General features: G+C 43.0%; 1 protein-coding gene across 1 annotated transcript; it reads right to left on the reverse strand.

Moving 5' to 3' along the window:
- Positions 1-24: 24 nt before the first annotated feature.
- gcgrb (glucagon receptor b) lies at positions 25-27,733 on the reverse strand. Its single transcript, XM_030735932.1, has 13 exons — positions 27,664-27,733; positions 27,428-27,524; positions 27,229-27,336; positions 24,709-24,797; positions 24,343-24,449; positions 21,167-21,323; positions 14,145-14,304; positions 12,895-12,955; positions 12,725-12,794; positions 6,064-6,152; positions 4,934-5,078; positions 764-805; positions 25-426 (listed from the first exon to the last, which is right to left on the reverse strand). Exons 1-13 carry the CDS (start codon positions 27,715-27,717, stop codon positions 25-27), a joined length of 1,581 nt encoding a protein of 526 aa, XP_030591792.1. The 5' UTR covers positions 27,718-27,733.
- Positions 27,734-27,737: the final 4 nt, after the last annotated feature.

Below are 27,737 nucleotides of genomic sequence, written 5' to 3' on the forward strand. Positions count from 1 at the left end.
TTTTGTGATGAGCTCCCATGGAAGTCAGACATTAGTTTCCTCTCCTTCTAGAGTATATGTGCGGTACGTTACGCGCTCTTCCAGACACACATCCTCTGTTGCAGCGCTGCTGGTGACGCCTCTGTGTGATTGGAAAGTGAACTGCAGGGTGTGTCTGCTTTTGGCAGGTCTGCATTTCCCTGTACCATTGCTGAAGGAGACGACTAGTTGGCGGTTTTCCTCAGGTGCAGTGGAGCAAGACGGGCCGCTGTTGGCTATGTTGAGATGAGTCGAATCACCACTTGGGTCGCTGGTGTTGGGCACATTGCCAGTGGCAATACTGCCACTTTTAACGTGCGGCGTCTGGCTGTGGGTGTGGCGGTACCCCTCATCAATGTCCTTACCCAGTTTCCACCTCTTCCACTTTTTCAGCATCTCTGACTGCACCTGAGAGATGATGGGATAGCAGAGAGAGGGCAGAGAGTGGTGATGAAGATTGAACAAGACACAGAGGACATCAGTAGATGGATGCTCCTTGCCAAAAACTGCATTTAAAAGACTAGATATTAGCAGATGGATGTTGTTGTTTCTGCTCGTCTTTGCACACAAAAGAAAAAATGTGGAACTTGAAGATGGTTTTTAGAGATGCAAAAGAACAAATATAGGATGGCAGCAGAACAGAGACAATGAAAAATGTATCTTCTCCACAAAGTGAAAGGAAGGAATTGTAGCAATGGCAGATCATATTAAAGTGGCTCTCAACATGAAAGTGAATCTGTCTCACCTCTTTATTGACAAAGCAGTACAGGATGGCAACCAACAGGCCCTGAAATGGAAGGACATTTAATATGCTTAAAAAAAATTGTTTCTTTCTAAAATGATGAACAAATACCCAGATATAAAGTTGCCATTTATATCTTATAACTCTGTTCTAATCCCCAAATTAATTATTAAAAACATAAAAAAAAGAAGAAAAAATATGAAAGAGTCATTTTATCGCATTGCTAACTTACTTGCGGACTGAACTGCCAAAGGCAGAGGCATATTAATAATGGTGAGTAGTTTGTGAATATAATTTATGCAGCCCATTTTCATTCCCAAGGTGTCAAATACTGTACTGCAGTTTTGTCAAACCCCCTGGCATCTCACAGATGTACAGAAAGTTATCTTATGGAAATAGAGATACAGTCTCTCATTTGCAGCTTGTCACATATGCAGGCTTGTAATCAAGCCCTTGGCGCCATATTTAAATGCACCGTCTTTTTAAAAATTTGCTGAGTTAATGTTGTGAGGGGGCATATTGTAACCCCAAGAAGGAGCTTTTCCTAAACCTAATGGTGCCTAAACCTGAACAGCAAGCGACAGCAAAATTAAAAAGCAAGAGCAAACAAAATGAAGGTCTAACCTCAGGCACAAACTCAAAAACAATGGCCTCCTGGTCAGCAAACTTGTGACTTACACCATCACCATCTTCATCTCCACCTCCAGTCATTAAATGTAGACTTTGTAGCTCTTTAACCCCCCCCCCCCCCCCCCCCTTTTTTTTTTTCACCTCTCAGCAACCAATACTGCTACATCTGATGCATCAAGGCATGAATGCCAGGACAGCTTGTTCATATTTTCACACACCAGCAGCATCTGATAGAATGGTGCTGCCATGCCATACCATGCTAACAAGATGATCTTTATAGGGTTTCAACTAGTTAGATATTCATAAAGCTTATATTATTCCAGAAGAAAATTCTCACCATTGCAATAAAGCCAATTTATGATGTATGTATTTTATGTGTTGAAATTTTTATTGCCAGAATGAAACTAATATTGTGAATTGATTTTGTTTTTGCAGTATTGTTACACACTAAGCATATCTGCTTAGTACTTCTACCTCAAATATTTTAAATCAAAGAAATTTCAGAGCAAAAACTGCATTTGAAGCATATCCACCATGATGTTACTGATTAGTTTGTGAAGTCCAGTATTAAAGCCTCAAATTGATGCCCACTGCATCTTGTTTATTTGGCAGCAGACATCATGAGTGAGAGGGGGATATGAGCGTGAGATCCACAGGAGTCAACGGACAGTGCACCCGGATATCAAACAATCAATCAAAACTTCGTTTACATAGCAATTTTTGTACAATAAAGATGCAACTCAAAGTGCTGCACACATTAAAGTCAGAAAATAAACAGAAAATAAATAAAACTACACATACATACACATGCATCCCCTTCACTACACCCTCTCAAAACCCCTCTGTCACTACAGCCCTACCTAGACATTAGACACCCTGCAGTTCACTTTCCAATCACACAGAGGCATCACCAGCAGCGCTGCAACAGAGGATGTGTGTCTGGAAGAGCGCGTAACGTACCGCACATAAACTATGGAAGGAGAGGAAACTAATGTCTGACTTCCATGGGAGCTCATCACAAAACCTCTCACTGATTGTGCTTATTGTTTCAGATCAGTGTTTATCATCTGGCAGTCATATAGATCGAGCAGGAAGAGGATGAGGAAGTAACAAACAGGGATCATGATGTTCACTGATTCTGAACATTGCAGGAAACAAGGAAAATGCTATAATACCAAAAATTCCACATGGAAACACTGGACATAAACAATAATAAGTAAAAGGCAAATGTAAAGGCAACTAAGATGAAATAATAAAAACACAAGTGTAGTAAGAGAATAAACATGCAAAAGGACAATGCAATGAAAATAAATGAAAAGTAAAATAAGATGACTAAATAAACAGATATTAAAAAAAAAACAACAACAACAACAAAAAACTTACAAATCCAGACTAAAAAGGAAAGTCTTGAGTTTGGTTTTAAAAATCCCAACAGACTCACCAGCCTTCAGATCATCAAGGAGACTGACCCATAAATGTTAGCATAATAACTAAAAGATGCCGCTCTGTGAGTTTTAGTTCAGATTGTAGGCATGATTAACATTTTCCTATCAGAGGCCTTGAGGGCTGTGGAGGGCTTGTAGTGTAAAAGTAAATTAGAAAGATAAGAAAGCATTAAACCATTGAGAGTCTCAAAAACAATTAAAGGACCAGAAAATCACCTCTGAAACTGACTGGGAGCCAGTGCAGAGACTTTAAAAGGCGCAATGTGGTCTCTTTTTCTGGTGCTTATCAACACATGAGCAACTGAGTTTTGAAGTAGCTGTCATGATGCCAAAGATTTCTTTGGAAGACAAGAAAAAAGTGCATTGCAGTAATCAATCCTGCAGGTGATAAAATCATAAATCAATGTTTCTGAATTGGTTTGACAGAGAAACGATCAGACTCTTGCAATGCTCTTTAAATGATAAAATGCAGTTTTTTAAATGTGAGTTCTGAGTCAAATAATACCCCAAAGATTTTAACCCGCTCACATGGGTTCAGTGCAAGAGCCTGAAATTTGTTATGAAGTTTCTCTCTCTCCGAGCTTCAGTGCTGATAATCAAAACCTCAGTTTTGTCCTGATTGACCTGGGGGAAACTTGCTGCTATCCGTGATTTAATATCTAAGATGCAGTTCAAAAGAGCATTGACTGGCTCTGTGTCATCAGGAGACACAGCAACATAAAGCTGTGTATCATTGGGATAACTGTGGAAACTTGTGTTGTGTCTCCTGATGACACTGCCAAGTGGCAACATATAAATGTTAAAAAGCACTGGTCCCAGAATTGACCCCTGTGGAAAACCACAGTTCAGTTTGTAGCTCCTGAAGGAACATTCATCAACACAAAGAATCCTCTAGCCATGAGATACAACCAGCCCCAGTCTGTAAGACTTGGCCCCCATCTCTCCTCCACCTGCACACTGACCACTGGTTGCTCAGCCCCCTCCTGTATTGCCTCTACACCCATGACTGCAGTCCAGCCCACACACACAACCTAATCATCAAATTTGCTGACGACACCACAGTGGATGGACTGATTTCAAGGGGAGATGAGGCAGCCTACAGAGAGACGGTCCTGAAGTTGACAGCCTGGTGTTCAGAGAACACCCTGGCACTGAACATCATGAAAACCAAAGAAATCATCATTGACTTCAGGAAACACAGGACTGACCCCCTCCACATCAAGAGAGGGTGAGGGTCCACACCTTCAGGTTTCTTGGTGTCCTCATCTCTGCTGATCTTTTTTGGTCAGATAACATCACAGCTGTTATCAAGAAGGCTCAGCAGTGACTTCACTTCCTGAGAGTCCTCAGGAAGAAGAACTTGGACTCAAACCTACTGCTGACCTTCTACCGCTCATCCATTGAGAGCCTGCTGACCGCACTGTATCACAGAATGGTACGACAGCTGCATTGAGGCACTGAGCTGTTGAGGCTTCAGAGGGTAGTCAAGACAGCACAAAGAATTGTTGGCTGCCCTCTTCCCTCCCTGATGGACATCTACACCTCCCGCTGCCTCATTAGAGACAAAAAACATCATCAAGGACAGCTCACACTTTGAACTGTTTGACCTGCTGCCCGTTGGCAGGCGCTACAGGTGCATCAAAGCCAGAACAAACAGACTTAAGAACAATTTCTTCACCAGGGCAGTCACCACCCTGAACTCACACACTCACCCACTGTAACAGTGCAATACCCACATCTCTGTGCAATATTATATTAATCATACTGAACAATATCTGTCACTGCTATATTGTGTAATATCCAATATTCATTCACCAAGTGCAATACTCACCATCTTCATTATTATATGTATATACTTTTTTCTTTTTTACAATCTATATATTTTTATACATTGTATACATTTATTTTCTGTATATTTTTATACATTGTTTTATTTTCTGTATATTTTTAGAAGTTCCATTTTATATTTTAGGAAGTGAGACATTCTATTGCATGGCACCGAACAGGAGTGGCCCTCCAATCTCCTTGTACATTCTGTATAATATCAATAAAGGCATTCTATTCTATTCTATTCTATTCTATTCTATTCTATTCATACCTGGAAGGAGTTGAACAGGAGGTCACAGAAGAGGCGAATGAGGCGCAGCACAGAGCCTTTAGGAACAGATTCATCAATGACAAAGGTGAAGAGAATGGCATGAATTCCAAGCAGGGGAATGAGAGTCAAAGTAGATTTTGCTAGTCTGAAACAGAGGAGAAAGGGGAAGCAAACACATTAAAGATTACAAGAAACCTCAGAAAATTGGGGACTATATATAAAAAAACCCTTGGCCTTCTCCCCATTACCAATCCAAACCAGCTGAGTGTTGGTACCCACTCAGCGGTGCTCTTGTTCAGAGATGGTGTGAATTTGAACATCCTTGGTCATTCTTGAGCTAAGGTTGACGTTTTTCAGAAAACTTAACCTCTGACCTTTACCTTCAGGTCAAGGTTGCTGAGATTCAAACTTGTCCAAGAGTTTCATTTGATGCATCTCTCATGTGAATTTGAACATTGTAGGTCACATCGTTCTCGGATTATGGCCAACATTTAAGTGTTTTTGGAATCAACCTCCCCAATGCCAGGGCTATGACAATACTTTGACTTTTTCTTTGAAACAGATGAGCTAATAAAGGAGCCAGAGAATTATCACTGAACTTTGCAGATCTCCTCAACTCCAGAGCCCAGCAGTGTCTTTGAATTGGCAACGGCCACCTCTTTTGGTTTAATTTCACACCACTCATCAGCATTGTTTTTGAAAAGCTACTAAGGCCCCGTTCACACAACGTTTTCAGATGAAAACAGCAAAGTTTTGATGCATTTCAGTTTCCCGTTTACACGAGAATGGCGTAAAAATGAACTCTCCAGTTTCCATGTAAATGGGCAAAAACGCTACTTTTTGAAAATGGGGGCACTGGCACATGCGCACTATGGTTGCAGCTCCTATATCCACACCGCCAACTTGTGGCCTAGCAATGGGAACTGCAGCGTTTTCAATGTCTTGCGTTTCCGTATAAACGGAGATTGCTTCTGAAATGTTTCCGTCTGAACGTGGTACATTTCGAAAACAAAAACGGCAAAAAGACACAGCTTGTGCTGAAAACGTTCTCATGTAAATGGGGCCTAAGACTAACTCAATGCTTAGTGTCTGAATTTTCTCTTCAGAAAGAAAGAAAGAAAGTTTCTCACCTGAACTTGTAGTCAGTGTATCTCATCTGGTGAGCTCTAAGTTTAGACATCAGGATTTTAATAATACGGATAAATATGAAGAAGTTAATCTGAAATAAGAGGATACAAGGTCATTTATTCTTACAACACTCAAGTTATTGGAGCTCCAAGTTTGGTGAAGTGTGTATGTTGTCTTGTCGGATGTATTTGTGCGAATGTGTGTCTGAGTTTACACAAATACAGATTATTTATATAACTATTACAGCAAATACAATAAAAAGTCATGTTCTCATTCAGTATGGAACTATATGAAATTTGTGGACTACACTTAAATGTTAGATCCATGCCAACTACCTGAAACCAACTAATTTAAATGAACTCTTCTAATTCTGCCAAGAAGGGTGGTCAAATATCCACCCAGAATTATGCCAGAAAATCACTGATGACTATATCCAAAATAGTTTCAAACTTTTGTACCCAATTCTTGTTTTTTTAATCACTAAAGATGTATGCAAAATAATCATTCTACTATAGAAAAAAAACTAAAATCATTAACAGCTCAAAATTGTCATGACATTCATGTCCATAATGAGTATGTGCAAGCTGACCACAGATGTAAGTATTTCACACTCTCTCTCTCTCTGTGTGTGTGTGTGTGTGTGTGTGTGTGTGTGTGTGTGTGTGTGTGTGTGTGTGTGTGTGTGTGTGTGTGTGTGTGTGAGTGGGTGGGTAGGGGACTGTGGATCCATGTGCAAAAAAATTTATCTTAATTATGCTGCCACAATAGTTGTTCATCAATGAAATACTGATATTCTGTGAATGTTGCAGGTGATAATATTGTGGACAATTGTGTAATTGTTACTTTGGTGTGCTTTTGTAGTTTTTGAGAGATTTTCAAAATCTGATTCTGCTTTTTATTGCTACAATTTGATAGAGCACTAAAATTAATTTTTCAACACTGACTCTTTTCAGGACTTGACAAATTAAATACTAGTTATGACTGGAGTTGTCATGGTCCTGGGCCGTCTGCCCAGCGTTTTGTGTTTTTTAGTTTATTTTCCCTGAGTGTTTAATTCCCAGTGTGTTTGGATGATCTTGTTCCCTTTGTCTCTGTCTCCCCTGCTCCATGGTCTTGTCTGTTTTGTCCTGATGTCTTGTCCCTGACCTCCTGTGTTTTCATGTTGTTATTCCTAGTGTTGTGACTAGTCTGCGTCTCTGCCCCATGTCTGTGTGCCAGTTCCCCGTATGTAGTCTGCGTGCACCTTGGTTAGTCACTTCCTGTATTATTTTGACAGTCTTGTGTTCCCTGTGCTTTGTGTCTAGTTTTGCTAACCCCTGTTATTTTCATTTGCTTCACCTGTTGCTCCCTGCTGTTTCCTCTTGCCCTGATTACCTGCTGTGTCTTTAAGCCCTCAGTGTTCATCTGTTTCTTGTCGCGTCGTCTTCAGTGTTCCCTCGTTGTGTATGTTCCTTCTCTGTAGTTACTTTAGTTTAGTTTGGCATCTGTCCAGCCCCTGCCTAGCTGTGTTCTGGTTCCTGTTATGTTTTCCCAATAAATCCTCTAAGTCCTGTTTTGTGAGTCTGCATCCTGGGGTCCAATCCTGCCTGCCACACACACGCCATGACAGAACGACGCGACCATTTCAAAGACCCCGCGGACTCAGACCTGTGTGAACGGCAGCTAGCTGTGCAAGCTCACCTGCAGGAAGTGGTGAGGAGGAAGCCGTGGCTGGCTCCCGAGTACGAGGGACAGCTCCGCCGCTCTCACCGCGCTTGCGGAGACTCCAGCTGGGTTAAAGGGTCTCCGCGTCAGAGCTTGCCGCTCTCTCCACCTCCGCCGCCACAGCCCTGTTCATCAGCCGCACTGCAGCAACCGCTCGATACCACTGCCCCACCTCTACCCCAGCCTTTAGGGATTAAGCTGGGCGGGTTCTCCCTGGCATCAGATTCGCCTCCACCGGCCTCGTCATGCCCCAGCACACCTCCTTCACGACCCGCTACGCCGGCACGTAAGCGGAATTCTCGGCGCCACAGGAGTAAAGCGAAGCTACCAGATTCTGACTCGTCTCCTGCATCGGCCACTGTGAGTTCTCGGCAGCCTTCTATGGATGAAGGCTGTGTTGACATGAACAGTAATAACTTTGTTTTGACACCGGTCCCCGAAACCTCCACCTTGCACACAGCCACACCTCACCACACAGAATCCATTCTTTCTCCGATTGATCCAGTAGACACCGCTATTTTCATGGACAAGGAGCTCAGACCGGAGGTTCACAGATTTTTCAGAATCTCCTCCCGGATTTACAACTGCTCTGACTCTAAGGCTTTTTCCGTTGGTTTTTCTGCTGTGCTTGGTCTTTTGAATGCTCACCCACGCTTGCTGCTGTCGCCCACTATCGCAGGATGGATGGACTCAGCTGTTCGTGTGGAAGCCCACATCAGAGCACTGAACTCACAATCTTCGCCCGCTACAGCAACCACCAAGCCTCACTCTGCACCCACTCCTGTTCCGCGGGTGGGAGCACCTCAGCCTCAGCAACCCACGCCGCCTGCAGCAGCTCCTCCCCAGTCACTCCCGTCTCAGTCAGCTGTAGCTCCAGCCACCTCCCAGTCTCAGTCAGCCTCTGTAGCTCTCCCCGCTTCAACTTCCCCAGTGCCAGCTCTCCCCGCTTCAGTTCCCTCAGCCTCAGCTCTCCCTAGCTCTCAGTCTGTCTCCACGCAGTCAGCTCTAGCTCCAGCCGCTCTCCCTCGCCCTCAGTCAGTTCTAGCTCCAGCCGCTCTAGTTCTCCCTGCCTCAGCTTTGCTCCCTCCAGTGGTTTCTCTTTCTGTGATCCCCTTGGTCAGTTTAGTTTCACCTCCAGTCCCTTCATCTTCAGTTTTAGTCTCAGTCCCCTCATCCTCCTCAGCTTCAGCCCCCTCGTCCTCAGTCACCTCAGTCCCCTCATCCTCCTCAGCTTCAGCCCCTCGTCCTCAGTCACCTCAGTCCCCTCATCCTCCTCAGCTTCAGCCCCCTCGTCCTCAGTCACCTCAGTCCCTTCTTCCTCAGTTCCCTCAGTCCCTCAGGTCCCCGTAGTCCCTTACTCTACTCCCACTTCTGGTCCCTCAGTCCCTCGGGTCCCCGTAGTCCCTTCAGCTCTCCCTAGCGCCCGGCCTGCTTCCACGCAGCCGGCTCTCCCTAGCGTCCGGCCTGCTTCCACGCAGCCAGTCGTCTCCCGGCCTGCTTCCACGCAGCCAGTCGTCTCCCGGCCTGCTTCCACGCAGCCAGTCGTCTCCCGGCCTGCTTCCACGCAGCCAGTCGTCTCCCGGCCTGCTTCCACGCGGCCCCTAGTGCCAGTTCCCTTAGCTTCAGTCCCTTCAGTTTTGGTCCCCTTAGTCTCCCCGGTCCCTCAGGTTCCCTTTGTTCCCCCCTCTGGTCCCTCAGCTCCTTTAGTTGTGGTTCCCCCTGCAGCCTCAGTCCCAGTCTCCTCTGCTCCTGCTCCCCCGACTCCGGTTTCCCCGCAGTTAGCTTCAGTCCCCTTACCTCTTCCGCAGTCAGCTTCCCCAGTGTCAGCTTCCCCGTCCTCAGCTTCCACGCTCCTAGCGCCCTCCGTGTCAGCTCCCCCAGTGTCAGCCTTAGTTCCCCCAGCTCCCTTAGTCTCTCAGGTCCCCTTAGTCTCCTTAATTCCCTCCTGTGCTTCCATTCCTGGTCCCTCGTTCCCCCTAGTTCCCTCAGCCTCCCTGCAGTCAGAGTCCATAGTGTCAGCTCCCTCGCCCTCCATAGTGTCAGCTCCCTCGCCCTCCATAGTGTCAGCTCCCTCGCCCTCCCCAGTGTCAGCTTCCACGCACCCACCATCACATGCACCTGGTCCATCCCCCAAGCAGCCCCAGCTGCTCAGTGAAGCAGCTGTGTGCCCTACACCGCAGACCCAGCCTGCACATTCGGAGCCTCACCTTGTAGGCCCCGTTCAGCCCAAGGGTCCGGCTCAGTCGGAGCCGTGTTTGAAGCCCAAGGGTTACGCTCAGTTGGAGCGTCTGGCTCAGTTCGAGCCTCCTGCCTCGTCTTGCCGCCGCCGCTTGGAGCGCGGTCGGCCCCCAGTCTGGTCTCCTCGTCGCCGCCGCCGCCTGGAGCGCGGTCGGCCCTCAGTCTCGTCTCGCCGCCGCCGCCGCCTGGAGCGCGGTCGGCCCTCAGTCTCGTCTCGCCGCCGCCGCCTGGAGCGCGGTCGGCCCTCAGTCTCGTCTCGCCGCCGCCGCCGCCTGGAGCGCGGTTGGCCCTCAGTCTCGTCTCCTCGCCGCCGCCGCCGCTGGTGCCGCGGTCGGCCCCCTGCCATGACTCCTCGTCGCCGCCGCTGGTGCCGCGGTCGGCCCCCTGCCACGACTCCTCGTCGCCGCCGCTGGTGCCGCGGTCGGCCCCCTGCCACGACTCCTCGTCGCCACCGCTGGTGCCGCGGTCGGCCCCCTGCCACGACTCCTCGTCGCCGCCGCTGGTGCCGCGGTCGGCCCCCTGCCACGACTCCTCGTCGCCGCTGCTGGAGCCGCGGTCGCCCGCCTGAGAGGTTTGGACTCTGCTTTTTGGCCCCTTGGCCTGGACGGCCCCCTGAACTATGGACTGTTTGTTCCCCCTGGCCGTTGCTCTTTTTGTTTCTGTTTTTGTCATAGCTCCTGAACTGTTTCTTGTTTTGGACATTGGAGCTCTCCGGCCTTGTGCCGTCGCTTTTTGTTTCATCCAGTTGCTTTTTTTTTCTCATCCCTGTGTTTTGTCCCTGTTTTTGGACTTTGTCCCAGCCTTGTGCCCCTGCTGTTTTTGTTCTGACCTTGTGATTTTTGATGTTTTGCTCCCTGCCTTTGTTGCTCCCTGCCTGGTTTTGTTTTTGTTCCGGTCCCTCCGTCCTGGTCCCCCGCCTCCCTCCCTGGTCTGGTTTTGTTTCCTGTTTTGGCCGTCGGGTGCCGGCCTTTGAGGGGGGGGTGCTGTCATGGTCCTGGGCCGTCTGCCCAGCGTTTTGTGTTTTTTAGTTTATTTTCCCTGAGTGTTTAATTCCCAGTGTGTTTGGATGATCTTGTTCCCTTTGTCTCTGTCTCCCCTGCTCCATGGTCTTGTCTGTTTTGTCCTGATGTCTTGTCCCTGACCTCCTGTGTTTTCATGTTGTTATTCCTAGTGTTGTGACTAGTCTGCGTCTTTGCCCCGTGTCTGTGTGCCAGTTCCCCATATGTAGTCTGCGTGCACCTTGGTTAGTCACTTCCTGTATTATTTTGACAGTCTTGTGTTCCCTGTGCTTTGTGTCTAGTTTTGCTAACCCCTGTTATTTTCATTTGCTTCACCTGTTGCTCCCTGCTGTTTCCTCTTGCCCTGATTACCTGCTGTGTCTTTAAGCCCTCAGTGTTCATCTGTTTCTTGTCGCGTCGTCTTCAGTGTTCCCTCGTTGTGTATGTTCCTTCTCTGTAGTTACTTTAGTTTAGTTTGGCATCTGTCCAGCCCCTGCCTAGCTGTGTTCTGGTTCCTGTTATGTTTTCCCAATAAATCCTCTAAGTCCTGTTTTGTGAGTCTGCATCCTGGGGTCCAATCCTGCCTGCCACACACACGCCATGACAGGAGTGTATTTTAAAAAGAGCCAGAAGATGAGGATGAATGAGTTTGTTTTTACCTTATGATGTGATGGCTAGTAATAAAAATACACTTCACTACAGAAAGTTGTATTTTGTCAGTAATGTGAGCATACACAAGTGAATGTAGGAATTCATAAAATATTAACTGCAGACAGTAACATGGTGGTGTGGCGGTTAGCACTATTGCCTCACAGCAAGATGGTTCTAGTTTGAATCATGTGGCCGGGGCCTTTCTGTGTAATTCTCTGTAATTATTGTATGGTCTGTACTAGGGTTGGTCGATTTATGGAAAAAAATTCATAATCACAGTTATTTTGGTCAATATTGAAATGTCCATTACCACAATTACTCATTGACTTTGTAAACACTGCATTTATTGCACTTAAAGAACAGTGAATACTTTGAAATCCAGTGCATTTAACAATCTCTTGAAAATAAATACTAAATTTAAAATAAAGTACAGAGTATATAAATAAATATATAAATAAATATGTTATAGATGAAACACGAATTATAAATAAATAGAAAAGTAATGCCAGTTATTATCTGCTATATAACATGTGCTCATGCAAGAAAAATCTAAATCTAAATTCCACCTAAAGTTTTGATAATGAGGGTGGAAGAGAACATCAAGAAAACATAAAGGCTTTGATTGTCCACTAATTAGGGTTAAGGATTAAGGAACAAGGGCAGACACCTGTTGATATCTGGCACCACTCAAATGTATACTGCTAGACCTTTTAAATGATACATATATCCACAACATTGAAATGAAAATTTATTTATTTTATTAAACCAATCTTGTCTGGCAGCTTATGCAAGCCAAATTATTGTCTGCATGCTCTGCTGTGCCAAACAACTTTGCTGTGCCAGGAGCTCTATTTTAGGCTCCTCTTGTTAGTTTCTTTGTTTTTTTCATTCACATGTTTAAATGGTGTGGCCCAACAAAGCCACAGCCAACAGGCGGGATGGGGCAGAAGAAATGATAGAGAGATGTGTGTGTGTGTGTGTGTGTGTGTGTGTGTGTGTGTGTGTGTGTGTGTGTGTGTGTGTGTGTGTGTGTGTGTAAGTGAGCGAGAGAAAGAGAGACAGAGAGTCTTACCAGATAAGCAAAAAGTATAGGAGATCGGATAATCCACCAATATCCCATGTTAATATTCCTTTCCCAGCACCTAGACACAAATCAAAAGACAGAGGTCACAGATGAAAAAATGCAAAAATTAAACTGCCTTCCATTTGATGTGAGAATTTCATAAAGTTGATTAAACTTACTCTTCATTCTCATACAGGTATTTCACTGTTATCCATGGCAACACAAATATGAGTGGTGCACCTGAGAGCGATAGAAAGCATAGATTAAGAATCCCTGATCATTTTCTCCAATACACACAAATTAGTACTATTATTAATATTTTAACCCAGAAATCAGTATAAAATTATGTTCTTATGCAACATAGCATCGTGGAAAAGTGTGTAATAGACCTGCTGATCCACTGTGTCCCACTTTGCCTGTCCTAAGTGTGAAATGGACACACACATGCTTAAGTTGCAGTATCAGCAGGGGGCCAATAATTTATTTTACGCCAACAAGCCAGATGGCGTTACACCTATCACCTCGTCTTTTTCTTAAATAATCTTAATAATGTAGTATAGTTGAAATGGCTGCTCACCAAGGCAAAAGTGTCTAAGTGTTTGGAACTAAGATATCTGAAGAGATCTGAGAACCACATCTGTTCTGGGCTTGTAAATGTTTATTATTATGGAATCTGGGGACTTGTTAAGTAGAAGGAGCTCAGTCATTACATTTTTGTGTTTCAGAACAATACTTTACAAAGGTCCTTGTTGTAGGGTGTTTACAGTTATAACAAAGTACAACAGATTTTCTTTCAGTGTCTCATGGGTATGAGTTAGATATCTCTCAGTCTTCAGTCATCAAAGTCAGTTTACAGGTCTTGCAGAGTGCTGCTGTCTAAGTAAATAAAATCTGTATAAAGCTTTGTTTGTCTCCAGAGAGAGACATACTCATGTAGGCTTTAGGTTTTGAAAAAGGAGGAAGAATACATTATTTGGTTAGTGGGAGAAGTTTGCATTCAGGCTGCTTTGAAAGCATTTTGCTTTCAGTCACAGCTTAGTTTTAGTCTAGTTTTGCTTTTTTATTTATTTATTTATTTATTTTTAATAATCAGGAGTTATGGTTTGGGTTAAAATACAACCTTCAAATGATTTGAGGGTGACACCCTACAGTAAGTGATGTTTATTGGTAGCCAGAGAAAGCCACTGGGGACTTTATTTCCCACTTCTGGCATGAAGACAAGGTACCTCATAGAATTTTTAATATTCTCAAATTGTTTACAGTCTACAGTAGCTAAAGACTGCAGATTTTTCTTTCTGTTGATTGGCTTCCTGCTGCTGATGTCTGTTGTTTGACTAAATCACCCATCAGAAGACTGGCTTAAAGTTAGAGCACTGTTCACTGTTCAGCATGTGGCTGTCAGTCACTGTGTAGCAATTTATGCTCTTACCCCAACCAATGGCCAAGTAAATGTAGAAGTACTTCCTTTCGCTGAATACTGTGATGACTAGAAGGCTATGCAGATAAATCCCTTCCACCAGAAGCCAATAGTTGTTGGCCATCACGCTGTACTGCATCATCACCATGGCACCACGACACCACATCACAGCCTGACACAAGACAGATACAATGGAAGCACAAACAGTTAGGCAAGATGTCCTTGCTCACACAAATGTAGCAAATGCAGCTTTCAAACAGAGCTCCACAGGATAAAAGCTGACAAATATTCAGTTTCATTGTAGATGAATCAGTGGAATCAGAGGACAACAACTACAGTACTGCACAATGGATGTTTTATTCTGGAATACACATATAGTTCCCCCACTGCTTTACACCACAGCATTGAAAGTTATAATATTGTGTAACCAACCAGTAACTTTTCCAAGTGACAGATTTCCCCAGAGCAAATGTGGAGTGGTTAATCTAGAAAGAAGAAAGTGGAACTTGAAGATATCCATGGCTAAGTTTGAACTGTCCACTCGCCCACTATACAGTTCATGATGGTGAGTCACAACCGTTTTGTAATGCTGATCATATTGATAAGTGTACATTTTATTCTGCCTATAGTGTACTATAAAATATTCCAAAATTTAGTGTGTAAAAGGTATATACTACATTGCTCTTCAGCTATAAAGCCAATGGGATTTTATTAGCCATTCAGAGTGGCTGTAGAATATAATACTCTTCAGATGCTTTTTAAATGGCTATCTTAATGCATTTGCCAATGTTGTAAATTAAGCTAGATGTTTGTGTTATAAGTTTTCCATTCATTCGGATTTTTCAGAGTTAATTATTGGATAAATCTTAAGGGAAATGGAAATAGCCATCCTACAACAAAAGTATTGCAGGCATCTTGGGAAAGGTGCAACAAGAGCTTTGGGTGGACAGGAGATCAAATGGCAAAGGAAATGTGTGTGTGAGTGTGTGTGTGTGTGTGTGTGTGTGGGGGGGGGGGGGGGGGGGGGGCTGAATTTGGTGCAACTGTAATATGGCCTAGCAAACCATTTTGGACTTCAGTGAGTCCTAGAATACATCTGGAGATACTTCATACAAGTGGATCAGGAACATTGTGGATCTTGCCAGTGAGTATTATGTCTATGCTGACTGTAAATATAAACAGTATGTGCATGTGCTCGTGGACGGATCAAAGGACCCAGAAACAGAGGTAACAGCGGATTCAGTAACAAGCGAGAAAATAGGATTCTATAGGAGAACATCTAACCATCTGAGCTTTTTTTTTTTTTTCCCATTTTTGGCCACAGTGGCTTTTTGTGACAGTGGAGAGAGACAGGAAATGGGGGAAAGATACAGGGGAAGACACACAGGCAAATCAGCGGCAGGCCGAGATGCGAACCCGGGCCGCCCGGGCCGCCCGCACCGCAACGTGTGTATGTGGTCGTCGGCTTCACCACTAAGCCACCCAGGCGCCCTAACCAGCTGAGCTTTTATGTGGTGGAACTGTTTGCAGTAAAATGGCATTGAATGGAGTGCAGACGTGGGTGGGAAAAGAATACTGATATGCAATGATTTGGTGTAGACTGTCAGCCCTTATCAGTATTAAAATGGGAATGGGAAAGTATCATCATGACTTACTACAAGAGATACTGCAAATGTAAAGTCACCTGGCAGAACATGGGAAGGAAATAGTACTATTGTGGGTTCCTGCACATGTAGGGATTATGGTCAATGAGAGAGTGGACAAGGAAGGCTCAGGTTAAATACAGAATTAAGTTATCAGAACCAGAAGGGAAAATCATTGTATGGAAACAGATAAACAGACAATGGCAACTTAGCTGGGACAACAGTATAAAAGGAAGGCATTTGTATTCAGTACAAAGTAAAATTGACTCAATATCAAGACACACAGGGATCAGTAGACAAGATCAAGTTATGATGAGCAGAATCCAGATAGGGCAGTAACCTCAAAAGTGCTTTATTGATAATAGGGAAACATCCATCTGGTTTCTGTGATCAATGCCATAGGGCTGACACAGTAAAGCATGTTCTTCTGTTGTGTAGGAAGTTCGCTAGAGAAAGGGGGTAAATTACAGAGACTGGGCCGAGTGCATGACATGGGGAATATGCTGAAGTGTACAGATAGTGACATTGGAAGGGGAGCAGTACTGAGCTATCTCAAAAAGACTGGGCTGAGTAAGAAGATGTAGAGGCTGAGTGACTGGTTACGGATATTACAGGACTGGATTATCATGCAGGAGGCAGTAATGCACCTTATTGGATGCCAGCTGCCATCAAAGGCCAATGAAGAAGAAGATCTTTCGGAGTTAACAGCCCCAGGACGCGCCATGCTGTAGCGATGCAAAAACTCAACGTGAATGAACATTTAACTGATTTGTTTTCTTTTAGATAGCCTTAAAGGTAATAAAGAATAATTCCTAGGCATTTTTTCAATAACTTCAGGACTCTGAAGCAAAGAAGATCTGGACAGTTTACAGATTTGATGCGATTTAACAAACATACAGCACAGACACCCACAACATACAGGACAGACACACACGCTCACACACACACACCTTTAGTGAACACACAGTGCTCCACAAGTTAGTTTAAACTTGACCACACTGAGGTTCGTCACATGAACTGCACACAGAGTCGGTTTGAGGGAAAAGAGGCTGAAAACTGTTAAGCAGTTAAATGATTTACAGGCAGACATATATGTTAAAAATACTTGCACACACTCTCACTTCTCCACATTTCCTTCACACTTAATCAGCCTGCTACAGCTCCAAACAAAGAGGCATGGCCACATTGATTAATAGAAAGCTAAACTTCACCATTAGCAACACTACAATAGATCCAGAAGATTGACTTATAATACTTAATTTGTCTATTCAAAATATGGGCTATTAGTATATACAGACCAAATGTTGATGACCTTTTTCATACCTTTTTCACTTCAGTCTTTGATTACTCTGACATCACACTCATAATAGGGGGAGACTTTTATTTACTCTAGATATTGATAGGCTCAGTACAGCAGTGAGAAAAAGGAACTGTCAGCCTGCAGATATTCGTAAACAACACCTGAAGGATTTTGGTCTTTGTGATTTTTGGTGTTCAAATCACCCCACTCTTGGGGGATTACACCTTCTTTTCACCACTTCACCACTTACATTAGTGCTTAGACTATTTTTAGTCAGCAGCTCCATTATGATGGATATCACTTAGATTCAGGGGCGTGGTGGCCATCGGGAGGTTCGGGAGTTTTCCCGAACGGTCGGTCGTTTCCAGGCTGAACCTGCCGGTGATCAGATTTTTTTTTTAACCCAATTAAGCACAGCAGCGCTCGCGCAGCCACAGGTGCAGACAGTGATGGTCGGTTGCAAACGTTTCAGCTCTCAGAGGTGGCTCTTTGAAGTAAATGACAGGAGCTGGCTCTTTTTTCATCAGGAGGGGCTACAAACACAACAGCCCAGCAGTGTTAATCCGGTCTTTAAGTTTGACGTCATTTCCGAGTCCAAATGCTCCCAAATAAACAGCTATGGCATAACCAATGACTGTTCACTAGTAAAGATGATTGTAACATACCTTATCAACTGCAACTACTTCCGCTTCTCTTTCTCATCAGTAAAATGACAGCTGAGTGTGTTTTTGTTAAATAAATATTAGTTTTCGTCAACTGCCCTTTTTTCATGACGAAAACGAGACGATAACTAAATAAAAACTACCTAAAAGGATGATGAAATTAACTAATTAAATGACACTTTTGTCAACGAATGAAAAAGAGACAAAAATGCTTGTCGGGGAGGACATCCAATAAGAACTTATTTAATTTTGTGAAAGGCAAGGACAAATTAGGAAAATATCCAATCAGAACTGATTTAATTTTGTGACAGAGCAGGACAAATTAGGAAAACATCCAATCAAACACACAGTTGCACAAATTCGCTCTAAACCCGGGAAGACCAAACTAGCCTGTGATTTGTCGTTCTTTCCGATAGAACTAAGTTATGTAAGTTATGGAGAAAGAGAAGAGCCGATGTATGGACACATTTGTCCTTTGACGTTGTGACAAACAAAACGATGTGTGAACCATGTGGAGCGACTATCTCGGGTAAAAACAGGACAAATCTTAAACAACATCTGCAAACCAGTCACCCAGATCTCCATGCAAAGGTAAGCATTTTAATGTCATGCAGGGTAAAGTGTTTTTCCCAGTTCAGCGTTTGCGTTTAGAGAACATCTCCACACCGCGGTGGATTAGCCTTTCCTAATCTTAGTCCTGAACACTGCCCTGTACCTTTCAGAGCGTGTCCTGCTGTAAAACGCTCGTATTATCTCAGTAAAGTGGTGTTAATGAGCAGGTGTGTGGGAAGCAGGTGAAATGCTAATGTTAATATTATTAATAATATTCCATAACTTTTAATAAATGTTTAATTTTGTGTAAGTGTGCATAATGACTAATTCAAGGGAACTGAAGGAAAAGCATTTACATTTACATGAAGGGTGAGACACCAGCTAAGGGGGGGTTCAAGATCTTTTTCCCCCTTTTGCTGCTCCGTTGTACGATCAAATAAAAGGCCTCTCCAAACCAAGCTCCCGGGCTGAATTTCAACCCCAGCCCGCCCCTGCTTAGATTCATCCTTTCACTATCAGTGATCATGCCCGAGTGGCAGAATGCTGATCGTATTCTAAAGAAAAACTTTTAAAAAACGAGCGAAACTGCTCTGAAAACAAATTAAAACTAACTAAAAACTAAACGATAATGTAAAATCCAAAACTATTGTTGCAGCCTCTCACCCTCATTATCAAGTACACACACACACACACACACACACACACACACACACACACACACACACACACACACACACACACACACACACACACACACACACCTCTCTATCGTTTCTTCTGCCCTATCCCGTCTGTTGGCTGTGGCTTTGTTGGGCCACACCATTTAAACATGTGAATGAAGAAACAAAGAAACTAACAAGAGGAGCCTAAAATAGAGCTCCTGGCACAGCAGAGTTGTTTGGCACAGCAGAGTATGAAGACAATAATTTGGCTTGCATAAGCTGCCAGACAAGATTGGTGTAATAAAATAAATACAATTTCATTTCAATGTTGTGGATATATGTATTAATTAAAAGATCTAGTAGTATACATTTGAGTGGTGTCATTCAACAAGTGTCTGCTGTTGTTCCTTAGGTAGTTTTGTGTGTAACAATCCCTAATTAGTCGTAAGTCAATAAGTGGACAAGTGGACAATCAAAAGTCAGCCTTTATGTTTTCCTGATGTTCTCTTCCACCCTTATATCAAAACTTTAAGTTCTAATGGAATTTAGATTTTCCTTGCATACAAGCACGTTACAACAGTAGATGGATCTCAAACACACACACACACACACACACACACACATATATATATATATATATATATATATATATATATATATATATATATATATATATATATATGTATATATGCTTGAGATCCACACATTACACCTACTGGAGCAGGCATTTACATGATGTTATTACCAGAGGAGGTTTGGGACTCTGCAGTTATTGAATCAGCAGTGTGTTGGTGAATTTTACACACTATACGCCTCGGCACTCGCCAACCCCACTCTGTAACTTTACGTATGTGGTGTACGTTTCGTAGCTGAGTTGCTGTGGTTCCTAAGCATTTCTGCTTTGCAATAATACTACTTACAGTTGATCGTGGAATATCTAGGAGGGAAGAAATATCACCTTATTTGTTGCAGGTGACATCCTATTACAATCCCACAGCTGAATTCTCACAGCTGTGAGTTCTTCAGATTTTTTCATGAATGTTTGTAAAAGCAGACTGTATGGCCAGGTGTTTGATTTTATACACCTGTGACAATGGGACTGAAAACACTTAATTTTAAAGATTAAGAGGTGCGACCCAATACTTTTATCCATGTAGTGTATATTCTTATACTGAATCTTTATTTGCAGGATATGACACCAAAAACACCAGTAACATCAATAATATTTGGTAGAATAGCTTTCTATTATCACAGATCTGATGTGTCTAGACACACCCAATCAATATTTAATCAGCAGTTTGTTGAGATATTGTGATATTCTTCTGTGTGGTGGTTGTTTAAACCTACATGGAATTAATTTTCAGAATAGGCTGTGGAAAAGTATATTGTGGTACATAGCAGTATATAGCATAGAGCAGTCTCTGTATGTCATGGTCCCCTGGGGGCTCTGGCTGACCTGCTTTTTTATGTTCCGTTTTCTTTTTCCTGCATGTGTCTTTGAGGATGTGGGTATACTGTGTGGAGTTGTGCCTGTGGCAGAGGGAGGCGGGCCTTGGGGACTCCACCCACAGGTCCAAGGCTTACCTGTGGCTGATCTGACAAATCTGCTCTTCACATTCACTAATGGAGCGGCGTTATAAGCCGGTGGAAACTCTCAGTCGACGCCAGATCGTTGGCTCGGCCAGATATGTAGGGTGGCTCATGTTGAAATATTTTCTGAATACTCTTTTTCTTTTTCTGCACAGACTTTTTCCATTGGGAAACTTTCGTAGGAGTTACTGGATTAATGCAAGTGTGAGACACCAGAGTGATCTTGCAGCATAAAGTGGCCACAGACTCGCCGCAGCTCAATGTGTTTTGTGTTTTTACAAATATCTCGGAATAAACTCTGTTCAGTTTTGATTTTGTGTCCTATGCCTGAGTCCTTACCTGTGAGTCATGACATTGTATCTGTTTGTGGCACATACAGAGACTGCTCTCATGCACACTACATTGCATTTGCAATCTAGCTTTAACAGGAACATTCAGTGAGGGAGTAAAGTTCAAGTAATGAAAGGAGATGTTTATGTCCCCTCCAATTACTAATCACCTTGATACCTTTTATTATTTAACAAGATCCATGCCATAAACCTACCGTTATATGATGTCTGTAGTTCAGGTTTCGCAACTACAACTACTTAAGGAAGGTGAGTCTGATGTGTGTTTGTGTGCTGACCGGTATGTTGACCCAGGCTTGTGTATGGGAGTCACTGCTGCTTCTGGGATCCAGTGTGAGGGTCAGTAAGGCGTCTTTAACCAGGATCGACACAGCTCTCAGGATGAAGGAAGCAAACAGGTTCATGTGGATGTTGTTTCTCATACAGTGGAGCTTCCTAATGCAGAGGTGGAAGAGTGTTATGTCTTCTTACTTGTATGTATCATAGTAACTATTCTATCTGCATGCTGCATCAAGACCATGCAACAAAAAGCAACATGTTATATAACTGAATCCTTTGAATTGGTTATTCCAGCTTTCCAGTCTTGGGATTTCCATTTTTTACTCAGCTTTATTCTCATCTTCCTTTATTTCTTTTATCCAAGTTTCCTTGAATTTCCCCTCCCTCCCTTTATCCAATTCTTCTTCCTGTTTGCTTTTGCCCTGACTTCTTGTTTGCATTATTTATAATACTAATAATATAATAATAAACTTTATTTATATAGCACCATTCTTAACAATGTTACAATGTGTTTAACAGAAAGAAATGTATATAAAAAATCCAAGCAATAGTTAAAAACAAATAATGAAAATATAGAAGAAGGAATTTTAAAAAAGATAAGCAGAAGAAGATGGTTTGATGGATGATGGTTTGGGAGCTCTGATGGAAAAGGCCTGCTGACCTTTGTTTAGTAGTTGAGACCTTGGACTAACAAGCAGAGCCCCATTCACCCCAGATACATAAGGCTAATTAGAGATTTAAATCATTAGTAAGATTTTAAAATCAATATGTAATTTAACAGGGATCCAGTGTAAATTTGCCAGGACTGGGATAATGTGTTCATATTTCCTGGTACCAGTTAAAATCCAGGAAGCAACACTCTGAATCAGCTGGAGTGAATTGAGCTCTGACCAGTGATTATTGTAATGCTAAAGAGCATTGCAATAATAAAGATGAGAAAAAATAAAAGCATGCGTGGCATTGCATAAATTGGTAGCAGACAGACAATAAGGTGGCGATTCCTCCATGAATTGCCACCTTATCATGGTGGAGGGGTTTGTGTGTCCCTTTGATCCCAGGAGCTATGTTGCCCAGGGGCTTGTCCCCCTGGTAGGGTCCCCCATGGCAAACTGGTTCTGGGTGAGGGTCCAGACAAAGAGCGGTTCAGAAGACCCCTATGTTTGTAACAGCAAGGGAACAGTTTACCCTGCCCGGGATAGGGTTACTGGGGCCCCACCCTGGAGCCAGGCCTGGGGAGAGAGCTCGAGGGAGAGCGTCTGGTGGCCGGGCATTAGCCCATGGTGCTCGGTGCTGGAAAGGAGGGTTCGTCCGTTAGTCGAACCTTGGATCCAGGAGGAACAATGCGGTTTTCGTCCTGGTCGCGGAACGCTGGACCAGCTCTTTATCCTCTCAAGGATATTCGAGTGTGCGTGGGAGTTTGCCCAACCAGTCTACATGTGCTTTGTGGACTTGGAGAAGGCATTCGATCGTGTCCCTCGGTGTATCCCTTGGGAGGTCCTGCGGGAGTATGGGGTGTCTGGCCTGTTGTTGTGGGCCATTCAGTCTCTGTACAACCGCAGTGAGAGCTCGGTCCGTATAGCTGGTAATAAGTTGGATTCGTTTCCTGTGGGTGTCGGACTCCGTCAGAGCTGCCCTTTGTCACCGATTCTGTTCATAACTTTTATGGACAGAATTTCTAGGCGTAGCCAGGTGGCAGAAGGCTTCTTCCTTGGTGGCCTCAGAGTCTCATCTCTGCTCTTTGCAGATGATGCAGTCCTGTTGGCTTCATCAGGGGGGGGCCTCCAGCTCGCAGCGGAACGGTTCGCAGCCGAGTGTGAAGCGGCCGGCATGAGAATCAGCACCTCTAAGTCTGAGGCCATGGTCTTCAACAGGAAAAGGGTGGAGTGCCCTCTCCAGCTCAGGGATGCGTTCTTGACCAAAGTGGAGGAGTTCAAGTATTTCGGTGTCTTGTTCACGAGTGACGGGAGAAGGGAGCGGGAGATCGACAGACGGATCGGGGCTGCTTCTGCAGTGATACGGACACTCCACCGGTCTGTCGTGGTGAAGAGGGAGCTTAGTGTAAAAGCGAAGCTCTCGATTTACCGGTTGATCTACGTTCCTACCCTCACCTATGGTCACGAGCTTTGGGTAGTGACCAAAAGAATAAGATCGCGAATATAAGTGGCACCCCTTTGAAGGGTGGCTGGCCTCTTCCTTAGAGATAAGGTGAGGAGTGCAGCCATCCGGGAGGGGCCCAGAGTAGAGCCGCTGCTCCTCCACATCCAAAGGAGCCAGTTGAGGTGGCTCAGGCATCTGATTAGGATGCCTCCTGGCCGCCTCTTGGGTGAGGTGTTCCGGGCATGTCCCACCGGGAGGAGGCCCCGTGGCAGACCCAGGACACGCTGGAGAGATTATAACTCTCGGCTGGCCTGGGAATGCCTTGGGGTCCCTCTGGATGAGCTGGAGGAGGTGGCTGGGGAGAGGGAAGCCTGGGCTTCTCTGCTTAGGCTCCTGCCCCCACGACCCGGCCCCAGATAAGTGGAAGAGATGGATGGATGGATGGACAGGAATTATGGATTTTTTTTTTTTTTGGTTTTTTTGTTTTGTTTTGTTTAAGTGAATGAAGCAACTGGACTTGAGGATCAAACATCACTCTGGTGTGCAATATTATGCCTTTGAATGATCTCGCTGAGACACAGCACATATACTGAAAACAAGAGTAGACCAAGGATAGAACCTTGAGGAACGCCACAATTAAAATGGGGAACAGAAGAATAAACCACACAAAAGGTTACATTAGAGGGGTAAGAAGGCAGAAGATGTAAAGCAGATCCCTTGATACAAACCCAGGTTTGTAGATTGTGCAATCATTTTACTGGAATCTGATTAGTGATTCAAAACTTTTTCACATTGTTTTTTCCTCTCATGCCCCTCCTTCTGATATAATTTCCTACCTGCTTTTATCTTTTCTTTCCTGCTTCTGTAAACATTAATTTGTTTTCTGTTTTTTAAAATTTATTCTTCTATTGCTTTGTTCCCCCTTCTTCTCTTACAAGTATGTAAAAAAAAATGAATTTAAATCTTTATTGGTCATCATCCTTCCCTTAATTATTTCTTTCTTTTGCTTTCACTTTCAAATATCTCTTCCTCATCCTGCTGCCCATTCCCTCTAACCTGTCCTTTTTACATGTTGTACCTGAAGATGATGAGAATTCCCAGTGCCAGTAGCAGAGCCCCCAGTGAGAGAGAGTAACCCACTGTGTACATGATCCGTAACTGAGTGAGGATGCGGCCATATTGCTGCTGCAGAATGAGACAAAGTCAGTTACATACATGCAATGTACTCATATGTACATACAGATACACAATTTAGATTCAGTTTTCTTTAAACTAATACCAACCAAGATCGTAAAGATACTCACATGCAGATTAAGTTCAGATCATATTGAGTTAAAGTTTTAAGTCGCAATACTGTGTAACCATCTGCCACTGCAGGCAGCTACAAAAATGGCAACTAATTACCAAGACAGGGACACAAAAACACAGTACTGTATACACACACCTCACCAGGGTCGTCCTCACATTCACTGGTATTCTTTTGTGCCCATTTACCATCTTCGTTGCAGAATCTGTAGACCAGACCGTGCTGAACTATTCACACAGAGAAACAAAGATTGTAGGATTTTATATTAAAGTGGCATATTTAAACTGTGTAAACAGTGCTAATGCCCAAGCAAAGTGATAGTTTTTGATTTAATAAATAAAAAATTCAAGAACTATATTTAAAATAACTGATGAATAAATCTTATTCAATTCTACAATATTTCTTCTGTGATTCTGGTTACATTTACATCTGGATATTTTTTTGCATGAATGTTTCTCAAGCTAAATCTGGTTGGCATAGCCTAACAAAACTACCCTTACAAAAATTCACTATGGTTTCCTATGGTTTTTATGCAGTAACCATGGTTTTTAACCATGGTAAAACCATAGTGAATTTTCGTAAGGGTAAAACAAAACTAAACAAAACATAATTTCATGAATAATATTCACAACAAATGCCATTTTATATTGTGAGGTTAAGACCAATACAGTATCAGAGAGAAAAAAACAAACAATCTGGCAATTCCGTATGAGCAAATACTTGGGAACAATGGGGAAGAACTCCCTTTTAGCAGTAAGAGACCTCTGGCATAACCAAGCAAGGGAGGGAAGGGAAAGAGAAGACAAAAGACATCTAAAAAACAGATAACATTTGGTCCCAAAGTTAAAGTTTAGTAGATGACTACATTACACCTAACTATCATATCAGAAATGTAGATTACCGGTAATATGTCTTAGTTTTGACAATTACATTTTTTTTTTGACAATTATATTTGAAATCCACACAACTTCAGTAGTATTTAAAAAGAAATGTTAAAAAAAACATGTTATTGCCATTGAAATACTTATAAATTGTGTTTTTCATGGGGTAACATCTCAAAAAGTGTTCCATGAACTTATCTGTATGGGCCTCTTGAGAGTTAAACCTTATTTTTTTCCCTATTTAGGGTGTACTCTAGGTTTGCACTGCTCCCTCACAGCTCAAAGTTTCTGGGTTTGACTCTACCAGATATCTGTGGAGTTGGCAGAAGAATCAAGGAGGAAGGATGTGTTTCCCTTTTGAACCATATATAGATGTAAACAGACATCTTTTTCTGTGTCTTTTCAACAACACAGGAAGACTACTTTCAATGTTTTTAACCAATTCTCAATCTTGTATAGATAGCTGTAGATTTCAAATTATTAGAGAGACACAGAAGATACCTGCTGCAGAGTAATATGTTTTAGATCAAAAGTTATGCTATGAACCAAAACTATTTAGCATGTGAAGCACAAGCCTGCATACCACAGGCAAGTGACTTTGAAAGCTTCACAGGACAGGTGTACTCCCCCGAGAGACAATGTGTGAAGTCTTTACATGACTTAAAGGTTGAGAGTAAAGTCAGATCTGAGTAATATTTGTCCTTCACACCAGATTAACCACTCTGAAACCTTGGTACATTGTATTCAGTACATCATTCTTCTAACTAATTGCACTGAATACCAAGGACATGCGATGAGCTGAGTGGTGATCACGAATAATTTTCCATTCAGATCATCTTACTGGATGAACACGACATCATTTCATTCTCAGAAGAATAAATGATGTAACTACTTCAGATCTGACAAGTGCTACAGTCAGTTTCTATGAGTGTAAAGGCTCTTGTGTCAAGGTGAGCTTGTTAGCACCGGAGTGCTGTAGGTGATAAAAGGAAACCAATCTGCCATGTTAAAATTAATTCTTTTACTGTATGTATGTATGTATTTGAGGTTTTCAGAAAACTGGCCATTTACAATAACCATGAAATTCATCACTTACTTATGTACTATAACACAGATTGACCTGAGATATTCTGTACTGAGTTGCCATCTTCAAAACCTTGAAATATAATAAATAATGCTGCACTAAATCCTGACACACAAGAACAGCAGCATAAAGTTAATTTTTTTTTTTTATCACTGCATTTATTAACATTAATAGTTAAACAACAATGCCAGAGTGAGTACAAAACACGTCACATATATTATGTCTGTTTTGGTGAGCAAGTTGTGAAACACAGTAATTACATATCATCACCTTATATGGTTGTTCTAGTTAACTTTTTAGTTAGTAGGCAAACTGCACAGTCAGGCAGGTATAAGCATTTTATCATTTTTCAGCTCAGGCTACATACTGTACATTTTAAAAAATGGCAAAAAGCTAATGAGTTACCTATCATGGTGTGGGCTGAAATGCTACTGATAAGAGTGCACAGACTGGATTTAAATCTTACATTTGCTAATAGTAACAACAAAACAATGAGCTCAAAAATACTAAAAACATTCCACAGCGCTGAACAGAACTGCAAAGTAGGGAAAACAATCCCATTACATAAATGTTGTCATTTGATGCGGTCTTTATCGAAAATATTGATTCATGCTGTCTTAAATGTTTGCCATTGTGACGCAGCAGTCACTCTTTTATTTTCTGTCTACCTCATGCAAATATAGTCACACAGACCTTTATGGTACCATGGCAGGAACCATGGGCAGGACACATTGACACTGGTTCCTGGAAGTCCATCAGGCCAGCAGGCATACAAATCAAAGGTCCTGTTACACACCAGCCCTGGAAAGGAAAGGAGATCTGTAAAATCTGCGCTGAGACAGACAGACTTTATACACTTGCATGAGCTCATATTGGAAAGAAATTGTACCACCTGTTGCAGGGGGTGTGGCACTAAGGTGGTCAAGGCACTGGTTCTTGTAGCTGCTCCACTGCTCCTTCACAAGCTCAAGAGAGTTAGCAGAGGAGACCTGAAAGAAGAGGGAATTTCCTTTAGTGCATTTCAACAAAATTTCCAGGCTCTCAGCAGCCAGTCTGATTCAAGAAAGTGGATTAAGGAAACATTTTTGTGAATGGACGTGTGGAAGTGAGAAATGCTAAAAGTCATACCTTCTTGCAGCTGCAGAGCATGAGCAAGGCCAAGAGGAGACAGGCTTGGGACATCCCACTGATGCTGGGAGGAT

This window comes from Archocentrus centrarchus, chromosome 1 (genome assembly GCF_007364275.1).
Source record: "Archocentrus centrarchus isolate MPI-CPG fArcCen1 chromosome 1, fArcCen1, whole genome shotgun sequence".
NCBI classification, from domain to species: Eukaryota; Metazoa; Chordata; class Actinopteri; order Cichliformes; family Cichlidae; genus Archocentrus; species Archocentrus centrarchus.

What these genes read in the sequence shown, in the direction of transcription:
- gcgrb (XM_030735932.1), bottom strand. Translation starts at nt 27,717, where the DNA reads ATGTCCCAAGCCTGTCTCCTCTTGGCCTTGCTCATGCTCTGCAGCTGC. An exon ending in GTGAGGACGACCCTGGTGAG is followed by an intron (nt 24,450 to 24,708) that starts GTGTGTGTATAC and finishes CTCATTCTGCAG; the next exon opens with CAGCAATATGGCCGCATCCT. An exon ending in TTACTTGGCCATTGGTTGGG is followed by an intron (nt 12,956 to 14,144) that starts GTAAGAGCATAA and finishes TATCGCTCTCAG; the next exon opens with GTGCACCACTCATATTTGTG.